This window comes from Anopheles darlingi, chromosome 3 (assembly GCF_943734745.1).
Source record: "Anopheles darlingi chromosome 3, idAnoDarlMG_H_01, whole genome shotgun sequence".
Lineage (NCBI taxonomy): Eukaryota > Metazoa > Arthropoda > Insecta > Diptera > Culicidae > Anopheles > Anopheles darlingi.
In genome coordinates this window covers 27383439-27403592 of record NC_064875.1, presented here as the reverse complement: position 1 = coordinate 27403592, position 20154 = coordinate 27383439, and the positions used below count along the sequence as shown (strand labels likewise).

Below are 20154 nucleotides of genomic sequence, written 5' to 3'. Positions count from 1 at the left end.
CGAAGAAGACCAGCGTAATGGAAGCTTTTGAATGCAACAATATAACAGGAAAAAAACCGAAACCGGGCAGGACATTATTGAGTGACATTTTGTATCGCGTATTGCGTAGCGAAGTTGGTCTAAAGTCTTAAACCCATAGATAAACAGGAGAATTCAGATGACGCTGGTGGAGGTGGAAAGACGGAAGTAATAACAAACGAATTTTCGATTATTTTACGTGTGGCGTGAATGGAGTTTGGAGACATCACTAGAGCGCGTCATGACAAATGACAGGGAATTCAATAAAACATGTTGGAGTAGTGCGTTATACAGCATACCGGTGGAAAAACGGCTCATCGAGAAATTCAGTCAAATTGGGCAGATAAAGGAGAAACTTTACTCTGTAAATAAAGCGAAGATTGAGAAATGGAGAGAAATGGAGTCATTACTGCATATTACTTCAGGCTTCGAAAGAAAATGATGAATCATTTTAATTGGACCATGGCGTTTAAAAAGGCAATGCGATTGAAAAATTATTTGTGATTATTGTGGAAAATTTCTAGTATCACAAGACAGCTTCGTTCGTATTTAATTTATTTCGTTAACAAGAGATGCTGTGCAGTATGCTATTGTCTTTGCGTTGCGAGCATCTTCTGAGCGATGAGTTTACGCTTCAAACCACTAAAAATTACGTTTCAAAGACTTAAATTCATTTGATGGTGTTATACAATTCAATTTGGAAAGCGAATGTTACAGTGTACTTCAAGTGTACAAAACGGTTTTAGGAATAGAAACCTGTTGTTCTTTCAAATGATCTTCTAAACGTTCTTATCACGATAAGAAGACGACGAAAAGTTAGAACAGAACAACGCAAATCAAAAAGAATCAAATAAAAAGCAAGTTTTGTTTAGAAATCTATATTGCACGAGCCCGTTCGTTCACGGCCAGCCAGAAGGTTAACCCCAGAATGGCTTCTTGTGCTCCTTCTTGATGATCGAGAACGACACTGGTTTCTCAACGTACACTGGCTCCTTCACGTACACTGGGTAGGGCTTATCGACATGAACTGCGTATGGCTTCGGGACCTCGACGTACTCCTTCTGGTAGACTGGGACCTCGACTGGTACTTTCACTTCCACTGGGTATGGACGGTCAACATGGACTGGATACTTTTTCTCCACGTAAACTGGGACCTTCTTCTCAACAACGACCGGGTACTTCTTCTCAACCTCCACTGGGTATGGGACCTTGACCTCAACAGGGTAGTGCTTCTCAACCTCAACCGGGTAAGGAACTGGGACCTTCTTGGTGATGATCTGCTTCACTTCCTTCTCGACGTAGTCTTTACCGTGGGAGTATTCGTGAGATGGGTACTGGTGATCGTAGCCATAGGAAGATTCGTAGGACTCCAGCTGAGCCGATCCCTGTTCCCAGAGGCCTCGCTTTTCCTTCTTGGACGTGTCGACTGCCGTCGCGCTGACAATGGCAACAGCCATGGTGAATACAATGAACGCCTAGAAGAAGGAATGAATTGAGTTGAAGTTACAAAGTTTCGCTGTTGAAGCTACACTGTTTCTTACCTTCATGTCTGCCTACTTGGATCTTCTGGTGTCTACCGTTGACTGACTGCAGTGAACGATCACAACCGAATGATGCTCTTACTTCTGCCGTAGCTTACCTTTTATACTCCCGAAATCGAACTGATTGTCCAACTCTCCTTCGCTTCACATTCTGCAACGTCAGTAAACCGCCCCGACAGTTACTTCATATTAGGTGCACACGGTCAGTTGCTCAGCGCATCTCCGGAAAATGAAGAAAAAGCTTTTATCCGATCACGTTTCACCCAACTGAACCCTTAGGGGACATGCATTTAGTTTTTCTTCATCCCAAAAACATCCTATTTTATTGAGGTTCTTTAAAACCGTACATACTCCAAGCGTCCTTAATCTATGATGACATTAAGTCATCGTGTTAGTGGCATCATTTTCAAGTGTTTAATTTCTGGGAAATGCACCATTTTAAAATTTTACTCATTCAGGGGTTAAACTCAGTGTAGTGGAAATGCCCAGCCTAGACCGCCCAGAAAGGGTGGTCGACCGCAACCTGACCCATGTTACGTTGTCTTTTTGAGGTTGATGAGAGCTGACACGATTGGTGCGGAGCTTTAGTGAATCAAATGTTTTAAACATATTCTATTATCTACGTAGCTATTGCTCCAATTGGGCATGATAGCAGCACCACATCCGATGGTCCGCTCATCAAATAGTTTAGTTTCAAAGCGTTGCGATTAAGTCAAATGATCTCAGAGCGGATGTTTGGAAAATGTTTCTCTGCAGAGGGCACTGGAGGTCAAAATGTCACAGCAGAGTTGTTATACAAAAAGATTTTTACGAAATCCATCGTTTTGTATTTCATAATTAGTAAAACGTGTAAAGGAAATGTAAAATGGTTGGCGAGTCCACAATGCAATGAAAGGAGAATAAATTTCGGTTTCATTTAACATTTTCGATTTTAGGTTCCAAACATCATAGTGCCGAAAGATAAAATAAGAAACTTTTCTATTTATCTGTCTATACATCCTGCCAACGCACCACATTTGGTATTTTATTGCTGGTAGTAGTGATCATAGTCCAAAAAACTCATGTGTATCTTTTGTATGATATCATTTATAATACGCATCGTCGTTTAATAAATGTTGCGCTTTGGCAATGTAATTTTGCGTGTGCAAGTCGCACCGGGATGATAAATGATGAACATTCTTTAGTTAACTCGTAATTTTAATTACTCTCTGCTGTTGCCTCACATTGATGAAGGTTATTCAACTATAAATTGTTGTATTGTAGATATGGGAGAATATTGCGGATTTCTTACAAGGTCAAGGGTTTTAAAGGTGACAATTTTCATGGTTCGACGAGCTATATGAAATCAATTGAATATGAGTGACGTCTTTTGTAATCAAAGTCCTTTGTATATTGCAAACTTTTAGGTTTAAAAGTGACAGGATTACTTGAACAATTGTGATAAAAAATGATTGAATGGAATCAATTACTATTTCCGAACAACTACCATCACCATGCTATGGTTCGAGAACAATAGTCCTATTTTTGTGTTAACGGTTGATATCACCATCATCTTTTTCCGTAACGATAACCCATTCTTGACGAGATAATGAACAAATGACGCTTTCGGATTTCAATACACAAAACTCAATCAAAATAGAAATAGTTTTTCCAAGTTATCGCTCTATTTCACATTTAGCCGAAGAATGGCTTCTTGTGCTCCTTCTTGATGATCGAGAACGACACTGGTTTCTCAACGTACACTGGCTCCTTCACGTACACTGGGTAGGGCTTATCGACATGAACTGCGTATGGCTTCGGGACCTCGACGTACTCCTTCTGGTAGACCGGGACCTCGACTGGGACTTTCACCTCCACTGGGTATGGACGGTCAACATGGACTGGATACTTTTTCTCCACGTAAACTGGGACCTTCTTCTCAACAACGACCGGGTACTTCTTCTCAACCTCCACTGGGTATGGGACCTTGACCTCAACAGGGTAGTGCTTCTCAACCTCAACCGGATAGGGAACTGGGACCTTCTTGGTGATGATCTGCTTCACTTCCTTCTCGACGTAGTCTTTACCATGGGAGTATTCGTGAGATGGGTACTGGTGATCGTAGCCGTAAGAAGACTCATAGGACTCCAGTTGAGCCGATCCCTCTTCCCAAAGGCCACGCTTTTCCTTCTTGGACGTGTCGACTGCCGTCGCGCTGACAATGGCAACAGCCATGGTGAATACAATGAACGCCTGGAAGAAGAAAATAAGTTTTGTAATTCTTCCAATGGATTCAGATAATATGAGTGTAAAGCTTACCTTCATGTCTGTGCCTACTGTTTGGATGTACTGCACGATCGAAAGCCTGTGATACGAATGATGCTGATCTCAAGCTGCTGAGCGCTTTTATACTTGTGGCTATTAACACAACGGTAGCTATCAGTTTCCTTTCGCATTGCACTCGGTTCGTCGTTCGTCTTTCTTTCGAGTTTTTCGGAGATTTCGATAGCATTTTATTGAGCCAGGCCCGAAACTCAGTGTTGCGTGGAATGTGATGTAGTCATTGCTTCATACTGATGCATTTCGGATGCACTTAACCTTTCCTTTGTGCCAATTACCATACGATTATAGATTATTCTCTAAATGTATCGAGTATTATCTAAGAACAAATAAGATTTAAAAAATCTTGTCCAGTGTTCTTAGAACAAATAAGATTTAAACATTCTTATCTAGCATTGCACCATAATTCATGACATGTTCGCCACACTGCTGTCGAGGCAGGCTGTATGTGATTGGTGACAAAGGGGTCCTTATACCACGTAAAATTCTACTTTTCTATGCCTCTGTCGGCATGATCATATATATGATATATCGGTGATAATTCTCCACTCTTCGCAAATACGAGAGTGTGGAGTCGTTTCTGGACAGAAATGACATTTGAATGTGTACATGAGTGCAGGTATTATAAAGCTACGGTATCATTCTTCCAGTACTTCCAGTACTTTTGAAAATGTTTCATGAGCGAATAATTTATCTCCAACAAAAAGAAAACCGAATACCTAGTAGCACCGAGTTTGCTGAAAATGCCACCAAATATTTGATAAGGATATAAGGTATTGCGCCACGTCGTACAACTATCGACCAATTATTTTACCAATTTCTTCGGCGTTTATTCAGATCTGATTTGACTTGAGGAATGGTTATCTTGATTTCGTCAAATTAAGAGTATAACACGACACTTTGTAGCATTAGTTGTAACAACAGCCCCCCAACTCCCAAGCACTGCAATTTTATGTTACTTCACAGGGAAATAAAACTTTTCGATCCACCATAATTTGTTTTTACTTTCATTTATTTATTTTTTTTTTGTTGGTAACTTACGGGCGGATACTTTCATTTATATTTTATGTTTTATTTGCTATTGTGAAGCTCTGTCTTTTATCATTGTATATTTGAACAAAATGTGGTTTTGGAAGAAATTACACGATACCCAGGAAAATCCAAACAATTACTTCCCATTAGGATGTCAATACAAAATCTATATCTTCCTTGAGTAAGTTGCTCCAATTTCGTTTGCTGTTTTATTCTCAGTTCTCTATTGTCTCAATTCATCAAGCATAATTTTTAGTACATAAGGAGCATATTACGATCATGATTCGCTCAAAAAACACCTTGGCGTGAAAAAGTATTCTGTCCTGCTTCGAATGCGAATTTAATGGATTCAAGTTTAGCTTTCTAGAGTTTATGAGCCATCATAGCCACGACGAGAATGTGCTTACATGATGGTATACAATTCAAAAGAAATCGTAACATTTCGGATTTCAATACACAAAACTCAATCAAAATAGAAATAGTTTTTCCAAGTTATCGCTCTATTTCACATTTAGCCGAAGAATGGCTTCTTGTGCTCCTTCTTGATGATCGAGAACGACACTGGTTTCTCAACGTACACTGGCTCCTTCACGTACACTGGGTAGGGCTTATCGACATGAACTGCGTATGGCTTCGGGACCTCGACGTACTCCTTCTGGTAGACTGGGACCTCGACTGGGACTTTCACCTCCACTGGGTATGGACGGTCAACATGGACTGGATACTTCTTCTCCACGTAAACTGGGACCTTCTTCTCAACAACGACCGGGTACTTCTTCTCAACCTCCACTGGGTATGGGACCTTGACCTCAACAGGGTAGTGCTTCTCAACCTCAACCGGATAGGGAACTGGGACCTTCTTGGTGATGATCTGCTTCACTTCCTTCTCGACGTAGTCTTTACCGTGGGAGTATTCGTGAGATGGGTACTGGTGATCGTAGCCATAGGAAGATTCGTAGGACTCCAGCTGAGCCGATCCCTGTTCCCAGAGGCCACGCTTTTCCTTCTTGGACGTGTCGACTGCCGTCGCGCTGACAATGGCAACAGCCATGGTGAATACAATGAACGCCTGGAAGAAGAAAATAAGCTTTGTAATTCTTCCAATGGATTCAGATAATATGAGTGTAGAGCTTACCTTCATGTCTGTGCCTACTGTTTGGATGTACTGCACGATCGAAAGCCTGTGATACGAATGATGCTGATCTCAAGCTGCAGAGCGCTTTTATACTTGTGGCTGTTAACACAACTGTAGCTATCAGTTTCCTTTCGCATTGTACTCGGTTCGTCGTTCGTCTTTCTTTCGAGTTTTTCGGAGATTTCGATAGCATTTTATTGAGCCAGGCCCGAAACTCAGTGTTGCGTGGAATGTGATGTAGTCATTGCTTCATACTGATGCATTTCGGATGCACTTAACCTTTCCTTTGTGCCAATTATCATGCCATGGTGATAGATTATTCTCTAAAATGTGTCGAGTATTATCTTAGAACAAATAAGATTTAAAAATTCTTGTCTAGAGTTGCACCATAATTCATGACATGCTCGCCACATACTGCTGTCGAGGTAGCGGTGTATGATTAGTGACAGAGGGGTCCTTATACCATGTCAAGTTGTACTTCTCTATGCCTCTAACCGCATGATCATATAAACGATATATCGGTGATAATTCTCCACTCTTCGCAAATACGAGAGCGTGGAGTCGTTTCTCGACAGAAATGACCTTTGAATGCATATGTGAGTGCAGTTACTATAAAGCTACAGTATCATTCTTCCAGTACTTCCAGTACTTTTGAAAATATTTTATGAGTGAATAATTTATTAACAAAAAGATAACCCATTACTTAGTAGCACCGAGGTTGCTGAAAAAGCCACCAAATATTTGATAAGGATATAGGGTATTGCGCCACGTCGTACAACTATCGACCAATTGTTTTAATTTCAACGGCGTTTATTCAGATCTGATCATCACCATAATTTGTTTTTTTTTTCATTTATATTTTATGTTTTATTTGCTATTGTGAAGCTCTGTCTTTTATCATTGGATATTTGAACAAAATGTGATTTTGGAAGAAATTACACGATACCCAGGAAAATGCAAACCGTCACTTCCCATTAGGATGTCAATACAAAAACTATATCTTCCTTGAGTAAGTTGCTCCAATTTAGTTTGCTGTTTTATTCTCAGTTCTCTTTTGTCTCAATTCATCAAGCATAAGGTTTAGTACATAAGGAGCATATTACGATCATGTTTCGCTCAAAAAACACCTTGGCGTGAAAAAGAATTCTGTCCTGCTTCGAATACGAATTTAATGGATTCAAGTATAGCTTTCTAGAGGTTATGAACCATCATAGCAAGGACGAGAATGTGCTTACATAATGGTATACTATTAAAAAGAAATCGTAACATTTCGGATTTCAATACACAAAAGACAACCAACATAGAAATAGTTTTTCCAAGTTATCGCTCTATTTCACATTTAGCCGAAGAATGGCTTCTTGTGCTCCTTCTTGATGATCGAGAACGACACTGGTTTCTCAACGTACACTGGCTCCTTCACGTACACTGGGTAGGGCTTATCGACATGAACTGCGTATGGCTTCGGGACCTCGACGTACTCCTTCTGGTAGACTGGGACCTCGACTGGTACTTTCACTTCCACTGGGTATGGACGGTCAACATGGACTGGATACTTTTTCTCCACGTAAACTGGGACCTTCTTCTCAACAACGACCGGGTACTTCTTCTCAACCTCCACTGGGTATGGGACCTTGACCTCAACAGGGTAGTGCTTCTCAACCTCAACCGGGTAAGGAACTGGGACCTTCTTGGTGATGATCTGCTTCACTTCCTTCTCGACGTAGTCTTTACCGTGGGAGTATTCGTGAGATGGGTACTGGTGATCGTAGCCATAGGAAGATTCGTAGGACTCCAGCTGAGCCGATCCCTGTTCCCAGAGGCCACGCTTTTCCTTCTTGGACGTGTCGACTGCCGTCGCGCTGACAATGGCAACAGCCATGGTGAATACAATGAACGCCTGGAAGAAGAAAATAAGCTTTGTAATTCTTCCAATGGATTCAGATAATATGAGTGTAGAGCTTACCTTCATGTCTGTGCCTACTGTTTGGATGTACTGCACGATCGAAAGCCTGTGATACGAATGATGCTGATCTCAAGCTGCTGAGCGCTTTTATACTTGTGGCTGTTAACACAACTGTAGCTATCAGTTTCCTTTCGCATTGTACTCGGTTCGTCGTTCGTCTTTCTTTCGAGTTTTTCGGAGATTTCGATAGCATTTTATTGAGCCAGGCCCGAAACTCAGTGTTGCGTGGAATGTGATGTAGTCATTGCTTCATACTGATGCATTTCGGATGCACTTAACCTTTCCTTTGTGCCAATTATCATGCCATGGTGATAGATTATTCTCTAAAATGTGTCGAGTATTATCTTAGAACAAATAAGATTTAAAAATTCTTGACTAGAGTTGCACCATAATTCATGACATGCTCGCCACATACTGCTGTCGAGGTAGCGGTGTATGTGATTGGTGACAAAGGGATCCTTATACCAAGTAAAGTTCTATGCCTCTAGTCACACCTGTTTTTTTATCTTCCAAATCGTTTAATAGCGTATCTTACAAATCGTTTAATTAATTAAACTTTTGGTTTTGGTAGATTTTTAAGTACCTAAAATTATGAGTTAAGCCATTTACTTGAATTGAATTTTCAACCAAATACGATTTATGCATTGTCAACTTTTTATAACCGAGTTTTAATTCCATCAGCCGTCTTGTCGCCGATTTACTCAAGCAAGCGGTATCAGAATGTTAAACAGAAGTATTGTAAACAAGTAAGGGAAGATTTTAACACTTTTTTGGGAATATGTTGGTGCTCTTTTAGGGTGCATAGGTCAAAAAAAACAAAATCGAATAAAGTGTTCAATATCATTTTAAAGGATCTACAAAAGTACGCAATTTCGCCATAGCACTACAGTGCGTACAGTGACTTCGTGCTTTGTCTATCTCTTCTACAGATGAAATCTTGAATATTTTGCTAGAGTTTAAACAAACGTTTTCACTCACTTTTCAATTGTATGTAATCTTTTTTGATGAAAGAATGTTTAATTTTGATAGTCCTGATGATTTCACAAGCAACTCGTGTAATTAAAGAAAAAAAATGAAAAATGTCTTCTCTCGAGTTTTTTAACGATAAACTCTAATGGTTTGGTTGGTTCGAGGGTAAGCGCACAGCTCCAGTGGACGTTTACACTTTGCAACACGATTTCAATGATTAGATACAAGCACCTCGGATATTTCAGGTACGTTTTCGAGCTTAATAACTTTAAAAACATATTTTTTAATGCAATAAATCGTCAGAATTCTCACCAGGCCGGTTAACAATCCATTGTTTAATACTCACAAAATAATTTTATGTAAATGGTTTCCTCGTAATTTCATTCTAAATCCATTGATAAATGTCAAAAGAATCACCATTAGATGAATGAATGCCGATAAAAAGCAATGCAGTAGCAAAGGATATCAGCCTAAAAAGCATGAGAATATATGGATTCAAGATTGATTAAAACCGGATTGACAGTAAAACCAACAAGATTTTTTTCTGCTCGTTGAGGATTCATCATAATATAAATTTCACCAATTATTTCATTATTTTGCAAGCGCGACTAGAGAAAGTTTGAAGCGCATAAATAGTAATCCTTGAGTGAATTGAGTCGCAATGTCGTTTGCTATTTTATTCTCAGTTCTCTTTTGTCTCAATTCAACAAACATAAGGCATAACATAAGGAGCATACTACGATCATGTTTCGATCATAACAAAAGGAGCGTATTACGATCATGTTTCGCTCAAAAAACACCTTGGCGTGAAAAAGTATTCCATCCTGCTACGAATACAAATTTAATGGATTCAAGTTTAGCTTTCTAGATGTTATGAGCCATCATGGCCGCGAAGAAAATGTGCTTACATAATGGTATACTATTCAAAAGAAAGCGTAACATTTCGGATTTCAATACACAAAACTCAATCAAAATAGAAATAGTTTTCCCAAGTTATCGCTCTATTTCACATTTAGCCGAAGAATGGCTTCTTGTGCTCCTTCTTGATGATCGAGAAAGACACTGGTTTCTCAACGTACACTGGCTCCTTCACGTACACTGGGTAGGGCTTATCGACATGAACTGCGTATGGCTTCGGGACCTCGACGTACTCCTTCTGGTAGACCGGGACCTCGACTGGGACTTTCACCTCCACTGGGTATGGACGGTCAACATGGACTGGGTACTTCTTCTCCACGTAAACTGGTACCTTCTTCTCAACAACGACCGGGTACTTCTTCTCAACCTCCACTGGGTATGGGACCTTGACCTCAACAGGGTAGTGCTTCTCAACCTCAACCGGATAGGGAACTGGGACCTTCTTGGTGATGATCTGCTTCACTTCCTTCTCGACGTAGTCTTTACCGTGGGAGTATTCGTGAGATGGGTACTGGTGATCGTAGCCATAGGAAGATTCGTAGGACTCCAGCTGAGCCGATCCCTGTTCCCAGAGGCCACGCTTTTCCTTCTTGGACGTGTCGACTGCCGTCGCGCTGACAATGGCAACAGCCATGGTGAATACAATGAACGCCTGGAAGAAGAAAATAAGCTTTGTAATTCTTCCAATGGATTCAGATAATATGAGTGTAGAGCTTACCTTCATGTCTGTGCCTACTGTTTGGATGTACTGCACGATCGAAAGCCTGTGATACGAATGATGCTGATCTCAAGCTGCTGAGCGCTTTTATACTTGTGGCTGTTAACACAACTGTAGCTATCAGTTTCCTTTCGCATTGTACTCGGTTCGTCGTTCGTCTTTCTTTCAAGTTTTCGGAGATTTCGATAGCATTTTATTGAGCTCGGACCGAAACTCAGTGTTGCGTGGAATGTGATGTAGTCACTGCTTCATACTGATGCATTTCGGATGCATCTAACCTTTCCTTTGTGCCAATTACCACACGATTATAGCTTATTCTCGAAAATGTATCGAGTATTATCTTAGAAGAAATATGATTCAGAAATTCTTGTCTAGAGTTGCAACATAATTCATGACATGCTTGCTACACTGTTGTCGAGGTAGGCTGTATGTGATTGGTGACAAAGGGCTCCTTCTACCAAGTAAAATTCTACTTTTCTATGCCTCTATCCGCATGATCATACACTGAGACAACTGATCTTACAAATCGTTTAATTAATTAAACTTTTGGTTTTGGTAGATTTTTACGTACCTAAAGTTATGAGTTAAGCCATTTACTTGAATTGCAATTGTATGATTTCCGACGTTTTTTCAACCAAATACGATTTATGCATTGTCAACTTTCTGTAACTGATTTTTAATTCCATCAGCTGTCTTGTCGCCGATTAACTCAGGCAAGCGGTTTCAGAATGTTTAAAATAAGTATTGTAAACAAGGAAGGATCATTTTAACACTTTTTTGGGAATATGTTGGTGCTCTTTTAGGGTGCATAGGTAAAAAAAAACAAAATCGAATAAAGTGTTCAATATCATTTTAAAGGATCTACAAAAGTACGCAATTTCGCCATAGCACGACAGTGGGCACGGTGACTTCGTGCTTTGTCTATCTCTTCTACAGATGAAATCTTGAATATTTTGCTGGAGTTGAAACGAACGTTTTCACTCATTTTTCAATTGTATGTAATCTTTTTTTATGAAAAGATGTTTAATTTTGATAGTCCTGATGATTTCACAAGCAACTCGTGTGATTTAAGAAAAAAAATGAAAAATGTCTTCTCTCGAGTTTTTTTACCGATTAACTCTAATGGTTTGGTTGGTTCGTGGGTAAGCGCACAGCTCTAGTGGACGTTTACACTTTGCAACACGATTTCAATGATTAGATACAAGCACCTCGGATATTTCAGGTACGTTTTCGAGCTTAATAACTTTAAAAACATATTTTTTAATGCAATAAATCGTCAGAATTCTCACCAGGCCGGTTAACAATCCATTGTTTAATACTCACAAAATCATTTTATGTAAATGGTTCCCTCGTAATTTCATTCTAAATCCATTGATAAATGTCAAAAGAATCACCATTAGATGAATGAATGCCGATAAAAAGCAATGCAGTAGCAAAGGATATCAGCCTAAAAAGCATGAGAATATATGGATTCAAGATTGATTAAAACCGGATTGACAGTAAAACCAACAAGATTTTTTTCTGCTCGTTGGGGATTCATCATAATATAAATTTCACCAATTATTTCATTATTTTGCAAGTGCGACTAGAGAAAGTTTGAAGCGCATAAATAGTAATCCTTGAGTGAATTGAGTCGCAATGTCGTTTGCTATTTTATTCTCAGTTCTCTTTTGTCTCAATTCAACAAACATAAGGCATAACATAAGGAGCATACTACGATCATGTTTCGATCATAACAAAAGGAGCGTATTACGATCATGTTTCGCTCAAAAAACACCTTGGCGTGAAAAAGTATTCCATCCTGCTACGAATACAAATTTAATGGATTCAAGTTTAGCTTTCTAGATGTTATGAGCCTTCATGGCCGCGAAGAAAATGTGCTTACATAATGGTATACTATTCAAAAGAAAGCGTAACATTTCGGATTTCAATACACAAAACTCAATCAAAATAGAAATAGTTTTCCCAAGTTATCGCTCTATTTCACATTTAGCCGAAGAATGGCTTCTTGTGCTCCTTCTTGATGATCGAGAACGACACTGGTTTCTCAACGTACACTGGCTCCTTCACGTACACTGGGTAGGGCTTATCGACATGAACTGCGTATGGCTTCGGGACCTCGACGTACTCCTTCTGGTAGACCGGGACCTCGACTGGGACTTTCACCTCCACTGGGTATGGGCGGTCAACATGGACTGGATACTTCTTTTCCACGTAAACTGGTACCTTCTTCTCAACAACGACCGGGTACTTCTTCTCAACCTCCACTGGGTATGGGACCTTGACCTCAACAGGGTAGTGCTTCTCAACCTCAACCGGGTAAGGAACTGGGACCTTCTTGGTGATGATCTGCTTCACTTCCTTCTCGACGTAGTCTTTACCGTGGGAGTATTCATGAGACGGGTACTGGTGATCGTAGCCATAGGAAGATTCGTAGGACTCTAGCTGAGCCGATCCCTGTTCCCAGAGGCCACGCTTTTCCTTCTTGGACGTGTCGACTGCCGTCGCGCTGACAATCGCAACAGCCATGGTGAATACAATGAACGCCTGGAAGAAGAAAATAAGTTTTGTAATTCTTCCAATGGATTCAGATAATACGAGTGTAGAGCTTACCTTCATGTCTGTGCCTACTGTTTGGATGTACTGCACGATCGAAAGCCTGTGATACGAATGATGCTGATCTCAAGCTGCTGAGCGCTTTTATACTTATGGCTGTTAACCCAACCGCAGCTTTCAGTTTTCTCTCACTTCATATGTGGTTCGTCTAACTCTTTTGGGTTTTTCGGAGATTTCGATAGCATTTTATTGAGCCAGACTCGAAACTCAGTGTTGCGTGGAATGTGATGTTGTCATTGCTTCATACTGATGCATTTCGGATGCATCTAACCTTTCCTTTGTGCAAATTACTTGAAGTACATTTTAGCAGTTTCCATACAATATACTGTTCCTGCTTGCCTTAATCTCACATTAGCATAGGGTAAGTAACAAGCAATGACAGTGAAGAAGCTTCTTTCAATCTTACAAGATTGACTATTTTACTTTAAGCCTTAAAGAAGTTTCGTCAGCGTAGAGATACTGCAGAGAAATTACCATCAACATTCGTGAAGTAACAAACTGTCGGCAATCGAGAAGATTGAGAGTTAGCTCCACTGTCAGGAATTAAACATAGAAGATCGCCAGCAACATTCATAACTTTACCCATGTCGGCGCAAATGTTGCACCGCATCTCAATTGTTTGCCGGTGCAGAGCAAGTTGACTGACTCTAACTTTTAACTTTCGCTGCTTCCTGCTTCGGTATGGAATAGAATTAAAAACTTTTCGCGCAACTACATGAAGCCAATAGAGAGAAAGGTTGTCCAAAGAGACCAGACCACCCCTCGGGTGTTGCTGGAGGAAATGTTAAATCCCTCGCTTTTTGGAACACTCAATTCGATGCGCACGATTGCTCCGAAGAAGGTTTGTTCTGGTGACTTGAACGGTCTTTGTCGCATCGTTCACGGATCCGCGGATTGCAAAGACGCTGGACAAGATGTTACAGTACGTGTTATCCAAATATGTTTGCTGCTGTTCCAATGTTTTCCTTTCCACCTTCAGCTAGTCAGTGAACTGACGAAATTAAAGTTTTCTCAATGTGTAACCAGAAAAGGCAAAAAACGAAAAAGCAATCCGGTGGCTTATGGTAGCCATTACTGAGTTTGAATCAGATCCCGTGAAGCGTGAAGGTTTCTGTGGATTCAGAAGCAGGTAACACCCTTCGTTTTGCGCATATTTCAATCGAACGGGACGCTCATAAATATGCAGAAAGTTTTGCAACACCGTATTCCTTTTACTAACGGGAAAAAGCAAGAGAATGTCGTGGAGAAGTTCTTACTCTCGGTGCTATTTTACATGATTTGTAGTTAGATAAAAGGATATTTTTTTCAATTTCTCTTTACCGTTGTTTCCCCAAAATAGTTTGTTTGAGTTTTGTGAGAAAAGTTTCTCTGCATCATTGTAGCAGTACGTTGCAAATTGCATTTTTCGATAATTGCACAATTACAAGTGTATTGATAGATCTTGTTTAAGGCAGAAAAAAATGATTATTAAACATTTGCACATTAGAAAGTTTTAATTATTGAGCGAAGTTGATTTTTAAGCATTATATCAAGGTCTAGTAAAAGGTTAAATATGATTTCCCTGAGGTACCCTGACTTCAAAGTACTCTATTCAAAGTTTTGAACATTGTATATTGCTTCAGCGTTTTCGACTGCGTATTTAGTCTCTACGTCTTCTGACAAGAACGCTCTAGATTGATTTCAACAGTAACAGATGGTCTGATCAGAACAATTTACTCCACTTTATGAATCGAATCCCAAAAATAAGAAAGCATATCGGATTGCTATCGATATGAGTACACCTGTGTGCCATTTCCATCAAATGATTGCTGCCTTTCCTTTCCAATCATTCGGCAGAAAATCTTCGTTCGGATTGCGTAAATGTGAGCATATATTATTTGCTTTCATAAGATCGATAACGGAAATTAAATAAACTCACTCCACCAGAAACACTGAGATGCCGTTCCTTTTCTCTGTTCACGCTTTGCATTTGATTCGAAGCGAAGTGGCAAACGTAATCCTAATGCTCCATTTACTTCCACTGCTGCTACCGCTGCAGGACAGCAAAAGTCACTTTTCATAAGGGCTACTAGCAGGAATGGAAGTAATATAAAAGACTCTCAGCAATAAGACGGTTCGCCCGGAAGGTGGAAATTCCTGAGCGGCAAGAAGCCTTAATGCTACCATCGTACCGAGGCAAAGGTAATCCACGTTGTTAACTGTAATTATATTTTTCAAATACCAGCTCTCAAGTCCAGATCGCGGTCTTTCGTAGCGTTCCAGTAGGACGCTGATGTATTTATGTTACCCCAGAAGAGGTTTTCTTTTTATCAGGCTGACAATTAAATCCCTTGGTCTTCGCCAAAACCATCCGGCTGCTCGTCCATTCGTACTCGAGAGAATTCAGATTAGTGACCGTCGAGTTTTTTTCAGTAGCTAGCCACAAGAAGTCACCATAATAAGACTGTTGTCGGACACGTTACGTCTATTTGGCTTGGCATTACTATCAGTAAGTGGCGAAAATCAAATCACAGAACAAGGAATACAGCAAAGCAAACCGACACATTGCTAGCACTTCATTGCGACGTTATTAAGAACCGAGAGAACGGACTTACCGTTTCAATTGCATACCCAAGACATTCGCAATTCCGTGGACATTTTCTTCTCCGGTTTTTGCAAATGTCCTGCAATCACGCACAGCGGCATCATGCCGACGCTGTCACGCACCGGCAATTATTTAAACGAAGTATTTAGCTGTGTAAACAATGTGGTTAAGTTTCCACCAGCCCGAATGAAATCACGACTTGCGGTGGTCGGTAGTTGGAAGCAATTTGACTGAAAACCATTCGGCCATTCGGCGGTAGTTTGAGACATTTTTATCGCGAACCGTACATTCTTTTGAACAGTCATTAGCCTTTGGGCGAATGGGCTTAGCAAAGCATCGTCATGCAAAAAACAAATCAACGTCCCTCGGGAGGATGTTTCAATTTTCAATTACACTGCCACGGAAAGCCGGGTTTAGTGCTCGGTGAGTACACGGTTTTTTGCTGTTGGCATTGCTGGCGATAAGTCTTACCGGTTCTGACTATACTCTGGATGATGGAAATTATGTCAGACGATGATTGAAATGGGTCCGTTACCACCGGAAGAAGTTATGTTGGTTCCATTTTTCATTCGCTAATTCATGGCGAAGGAGCTACGTTCAGTGTTTAGCTGGAATACTAATTTCTTATTTCGTACCGAAAGGAAATACTAATTATGATGAGATTGTTTAATCAATATTCACTCAGATTCACCTCAGATGTTACTGCTTGTATAAGTGGGTATATATTTTCAAAGTGGCATTTTCTACGATAAATTTTATTGTATTATTTTTCCATTTGTATTTCCTAAGATATTTTTTACAGTTCTAATCCATTGGAAAAAATTCTTAAACTCTGGCTAGAAATGGTAAATTTTTGGAGATATATTTTAGTTAAAATTATCAATCGGTTTTATTTTAGCTGTTATATTAAACTATAACATTCCACTTTAACTCTTTACTTTAATGGGATACTGACAAAAGCAGGAAATGAGCATGAATTAGCACGTACCGAATAAATGTTGAAAAATGGAAACATTTGATTGACTAGAAATATCTATACATCCTTCAGCTTTTACTAGCTTATAGGTTATAAACATTGCAAAAATGTTCCTATATCATTTCTGAAATATAGCCTAAAAGATTGTACTCTAGTCACAAGTAATTGTTTCAACACTAGTGTTGAAGGTAAACAAATTTAATGTCAAATTATGTATGAAACATAAATTGCGCTTAACCATACATATGATATTTTCTGGTATGCAACAATTTTCCTTTGTTTGCAAAAATGAATTACCTATAATATACAACACTCGAATATCGAAAAGATTTTTTCATATTTTTTTTCTTCGTTGTGTAACAATTACGGTTACATCTAAACTCTAGGCAAAGGACATTTTAACATTCTCATTAAAGTTCCCCAAATCCTTCCATCTCTTTACGATGTACTGTCTCAGTAGTTCTTCTTCTGTACAGATGCCTTTGATCTTCTAAATACTAATGTGTAATATGTTTGGGATTGTAGTCCATTTCCCTATCTTTTCCTTAGCATATGAATCAACATTGACATCAAACTTATAAGTAATTATTGGGTATAGACTTACGATTCAGTTAACGATGAAGCTAACAGACCAATTATTGAATCGAAGGATGAACAGACAAACCTCCGCAGCCACGAGCTACTACGAATTTGACTGGTCACCATTTTTCGTTCCTAATTCAATTCCCTTCCAATCATCTTCTGAGCCGATCAGCGTTTACCATCATCGTCTTGACACCATTATACATTGGCCGTAATTGTTCCGGCAAACCTGTCCACATCGTGTCCACCGCGTTCAATGCTGCCCACGTACGCGAGGTCGGCAATTATGAGCGCGAGCGAGCCGACGACGCCGACGACACTGGCAGCCGAGAACATAATTAAGAGGTTAACGGAGAAGCGGCCGTGTTTCGTGTTTCTAATTATCCGTCCTCGAACGATCGATCCGGCGACCGGACCGTTTGTGCCAGGCAACCATCGTCAAAGACGTCAAGTGACATCAAAGTCACGGATGCATCACACGGACAGATGGACATCCAATTTCGCCGCCATCACCGTCGCCGTCGTCGTCGCCGACGTGCTAAGTAGCTACTACAACAGCAGGTAGCCGAGTGATGTGTACGTCTTACGTTCTTCACGCGCACACGCAGCTTCAATGCATGTCAATGCGTGCTATTAACTGGTGTCATTACTGGCTGGCTGGGCTGGTCTTACGCGATGCTCTTGCACAGGACGAAGCGAAGATGCGGTATTTATCATTATAATATGTTAACGTTTTGCGTATGATATCTCATTTGCCTACGCGTCGAAGCACGGAATGGAACACTGTAACCGCGTGGTGTGTCGGCCGTGCATGTGAGGATCATTGTAATTTATGTATATTTACTGTAATTAGTTTGGCGTTCTAGAACTGGATTCTAATGCGGCAAAGAGAGGTGCTTTCTGACGATAAGTTGAGTGTACTAACAGATTTCTATAAGCAAAAAAATCATTTCTATTGCTTCGTTTTAAGCTTATACCCATAAAAGATTTCTTTCCTTTTTAGTGTTTATCCACAGCCTTCTGATGATTTTTCCAATTGTGAAGCATGTACCAGCCTACTGAGCACCTTGAAAGTACACCTTAATGCCTCATGTCTATTCATAGGTGTCACAAAGTATCAATATCGACACGACGCTACTTCCTCTGGGCCAGATTCAGCATAATATGTAGAAAACGGCGCAGCATCCAGCGGATGGATAGTGGTGTGCCATCATTTAATTTTCAACTTTCCTTCACTTCATTATCTTCTCGGAATCTAGACGATACACAGCGACGAGTTTAGCGACCAGCAGACCGCACGACGAGATCCGTACGAGGCAGGCAATTGCCACGGGGGACACACCGTTTTACATCCGCTTCGATTATTCTTGTAATAAATAATTATGCAAATCAGCGGCGGAGGCACCTTACGGTACGGCAGCAGCAGCAGCAGCTCATCAGCGCACCTAGAGAACGTATAGAATTAGAATTAGCTAACAGGTTCTTGGCTTGGCGCCACTCCAGGACGTCGAGAGTTTGTGATTAAAACGTGGAAAATTCATTTCCTATTGCTGGTGTGAGCCACAACTAAATGTACATTAACTAGATGAACCAATCGTTATCAACATACTGCAAGATGATAGTAAAGGGGTTTTCTCAGCACTTTCCTGTGCTGAAGGCACCGTTATTACAAAACCGTATCCATAGTAACGTTCAATTTTTCCATCTAGGAAACCCGAAAACCGAAACAACTTTACTGCTCGTACCATCGGGGTCGATGCATTCCAATCTGCTGGAATGGAGGAGAATCAAATTAGCTGACAAGCAAAACATGGCCCTCCCTGGAGAGAAAGAGAAGGTCGGGCTTGAGAGGTTTTGCCAACGTTTTATCCCGTTTTCGGCAAGAATACTTCTCGTCATCCTTTCCATTCCAGAGCTGTTCCGTGGAGTGTCTTCTTTCCGTTCTTTCCAAAAACCAACCCAGCCACAATGATACATGAACTGTCGAAAGCTGAAAATGCCATAGGAGCTATGTACTCGGGTTAAGCGGTTAGCGCTAGCGACTCAATCTGCCACGGGCGGGCTGGTCCATGGCTGGGCGAATGCGATAAGTTTGTTATTTTTTCATTACTCATTCCAGCTCATTCCTGCAGGCGTACTGGAGAATCTGTGACGAGCAGAGCTAATTGGGAGTTTGGGGTTGGGGTTTTAAACTCTGGCACAATGTATGGTGTAAAGGGGCTGGTTATCCGGGCTCGTGAACATCGTTTGTTCTGGCATTGTTCTTCCAAAACATGACTCGTTTTTGGTATGGAACAATATATGGGTAATAGAAAGTTTTCCAATCATCATGCTGTTTTCGTACATTTTCCCTTAACTTTGCTCGAGTTGAATGTTCATTTCTGGCAGGGTGCTGACTCATTTATCATTGTTCTGATACTTTTACGATAAACGAATAGATTTGTAATACTTTGCAGCATAGTAAGGGATCCAACGCTTTTCCTCCTGATAAGCGATCAATCATTTCATTACCAAATTACTTGCCTCCTGGTTCCGGGTGGTCTTTTTATGAATCCTGAACCGAATTCATTTAGGACAGGAATGAGCATAAATATGTAACAGTGGCTAATACACACACAAACAACACCAGCAGCAACTTTACGACCTTCCGTGATGTTAGAACGTTCCTAGACGTTGCCCCGGAAGACGGACACCAACCAACCGAACCAGGCGGGGTCAGTAAAGTAATCAATGATGGCGTTACGCAACGAAGGGTGCCCCCGAGAGATACTTAAAGGAACCGT

The 20154-nt window shown here is 40.5% G+C and overlaps 4 protein-coding genes across 6 annotated transcripts; all 4 read right to left on the bottom strand.

Moving 5' to 3' along the window:
- Positions 1–868: 868 nt before the first annotated feature.
- Positions 869–3892, bottom strand: LOC125954354 (uncharacterized). 2 transcript variants are annotated; one of them, XM_049684563.1, is made up of 3 exons: positions 3858–3892; positions 3393–3791; positions 869–1094 (listed from the first exon to the last, which is right to left on the bottom strand). In XM_049684563.1, exons 1-3 carry the CDS (start codon positions 3861–3863, stop codon positions 936–938), a joined length of 564 nt encoding a protein of 187 aa, XP_049540520.1. In that variant the 5' UTR covers positions 3864–3892; the 3' UTR covers positions 869–935. The 2 variants fall into 2 exon arrangements, with proteins under 2 accessions (XP_049540520.1, XP_049540521.1); XM_049684564.1 differs by having other exon boundaries at positions 3405–3791.
- Positions 3893–5412: 1520 nt separating this feature from the next.
- LOC125954353 (uncharacterized) lies at positions 5413–8043 on the bottom strand. 2 transcript variants are annotated; one of them, XM_049684562.1, is made up of 2 exons: positions 8009–8043; positions 5413–5979 (listed from the first exon to the last, which is right to left on the bottom strand). In XM_049684562.1, the coding sequence occupies exons 1-2, from the start codon at positions 8012–8014 to the stop codon at positions 5422–5424; spliced, it is 564 nt and encodes a 187-aa protein (XP_049540519.1). In that variant the 5' UTR covers positions 8015–8043; the 3' UTR covers positions 5413–5421. The 2 variants fall into 2 exon arrangements, with proteins under 2 accessions (XP_049540519.1, XP_049540518.1); XM_049684561.1 differs by lacking the exon at positions 8009–8043 and adding an exon at positions 6046–6080.
- On the bottom strand, positions 7377–10648 carry LOC125954352 (uncharacterized). The gene is made up of 3 exons (XM_049684559.1): positions 10614–10648; positions 10149–10547; positions 7377–7543 (listed from the first exon to the last, which is right to left on the bottom strand). Exons 1-3 carry the CDS (start codon positions 10617–10619, stop codon positions 7385–7387), a joined length of 564 nt encoding a protein of 187 aa, XP_049540516.1. The 5' UTR covers positions 10620–10648; the 3' UTR covers positions 7377–7384.
- Positions 10649–12594: 1946 nt separating this feature from the next.
- LOC125954355 (uncharacterized) lies at positions 12595–13271 on the bottom strand. The gene is made up of 2 exons (XM_049684565.1): positions 13227–13271; positions 12595–13160 (listed from the first exon to the last, which is right to left on the bottom strand). The coding sequence occupies exons 1-2, from the start codon at positions 13230–13232 to the stop codon at positions 12603–12605; spliced, it is 564 nt and encodes a 187-aa protein (XP_049540522.1). The 5' UTR covers positions 13233–13271; the 3' UTR covers positions 12595–12602.
- Positions 13272–20154: the final 6883 nt, after the last annotated feature.

Excerpts from the sequence above, each read along its gene's own strand:
- LOC125954354 (XM_049684563.1), bottom strand. Across the intron at positions 1,095-3,392 it reads AGGTGAAAGTCCCAGTCGAG|GTCCCAGTCTACCAGAAGGA; the intron begins GTCCCGGTCTAC and ends GTACCAGTCGAG.
- LOC125954352 (XM_049684559.1), bottom strand. Across the intron at positions 7,544-10,148 it reads AGGTGAAAGTCCCAGTCGAG|GTCCCAGTCTACCAGAAGGA; the intron begins GTCCCGGTCTAC and ends GTACCAGTCGAG.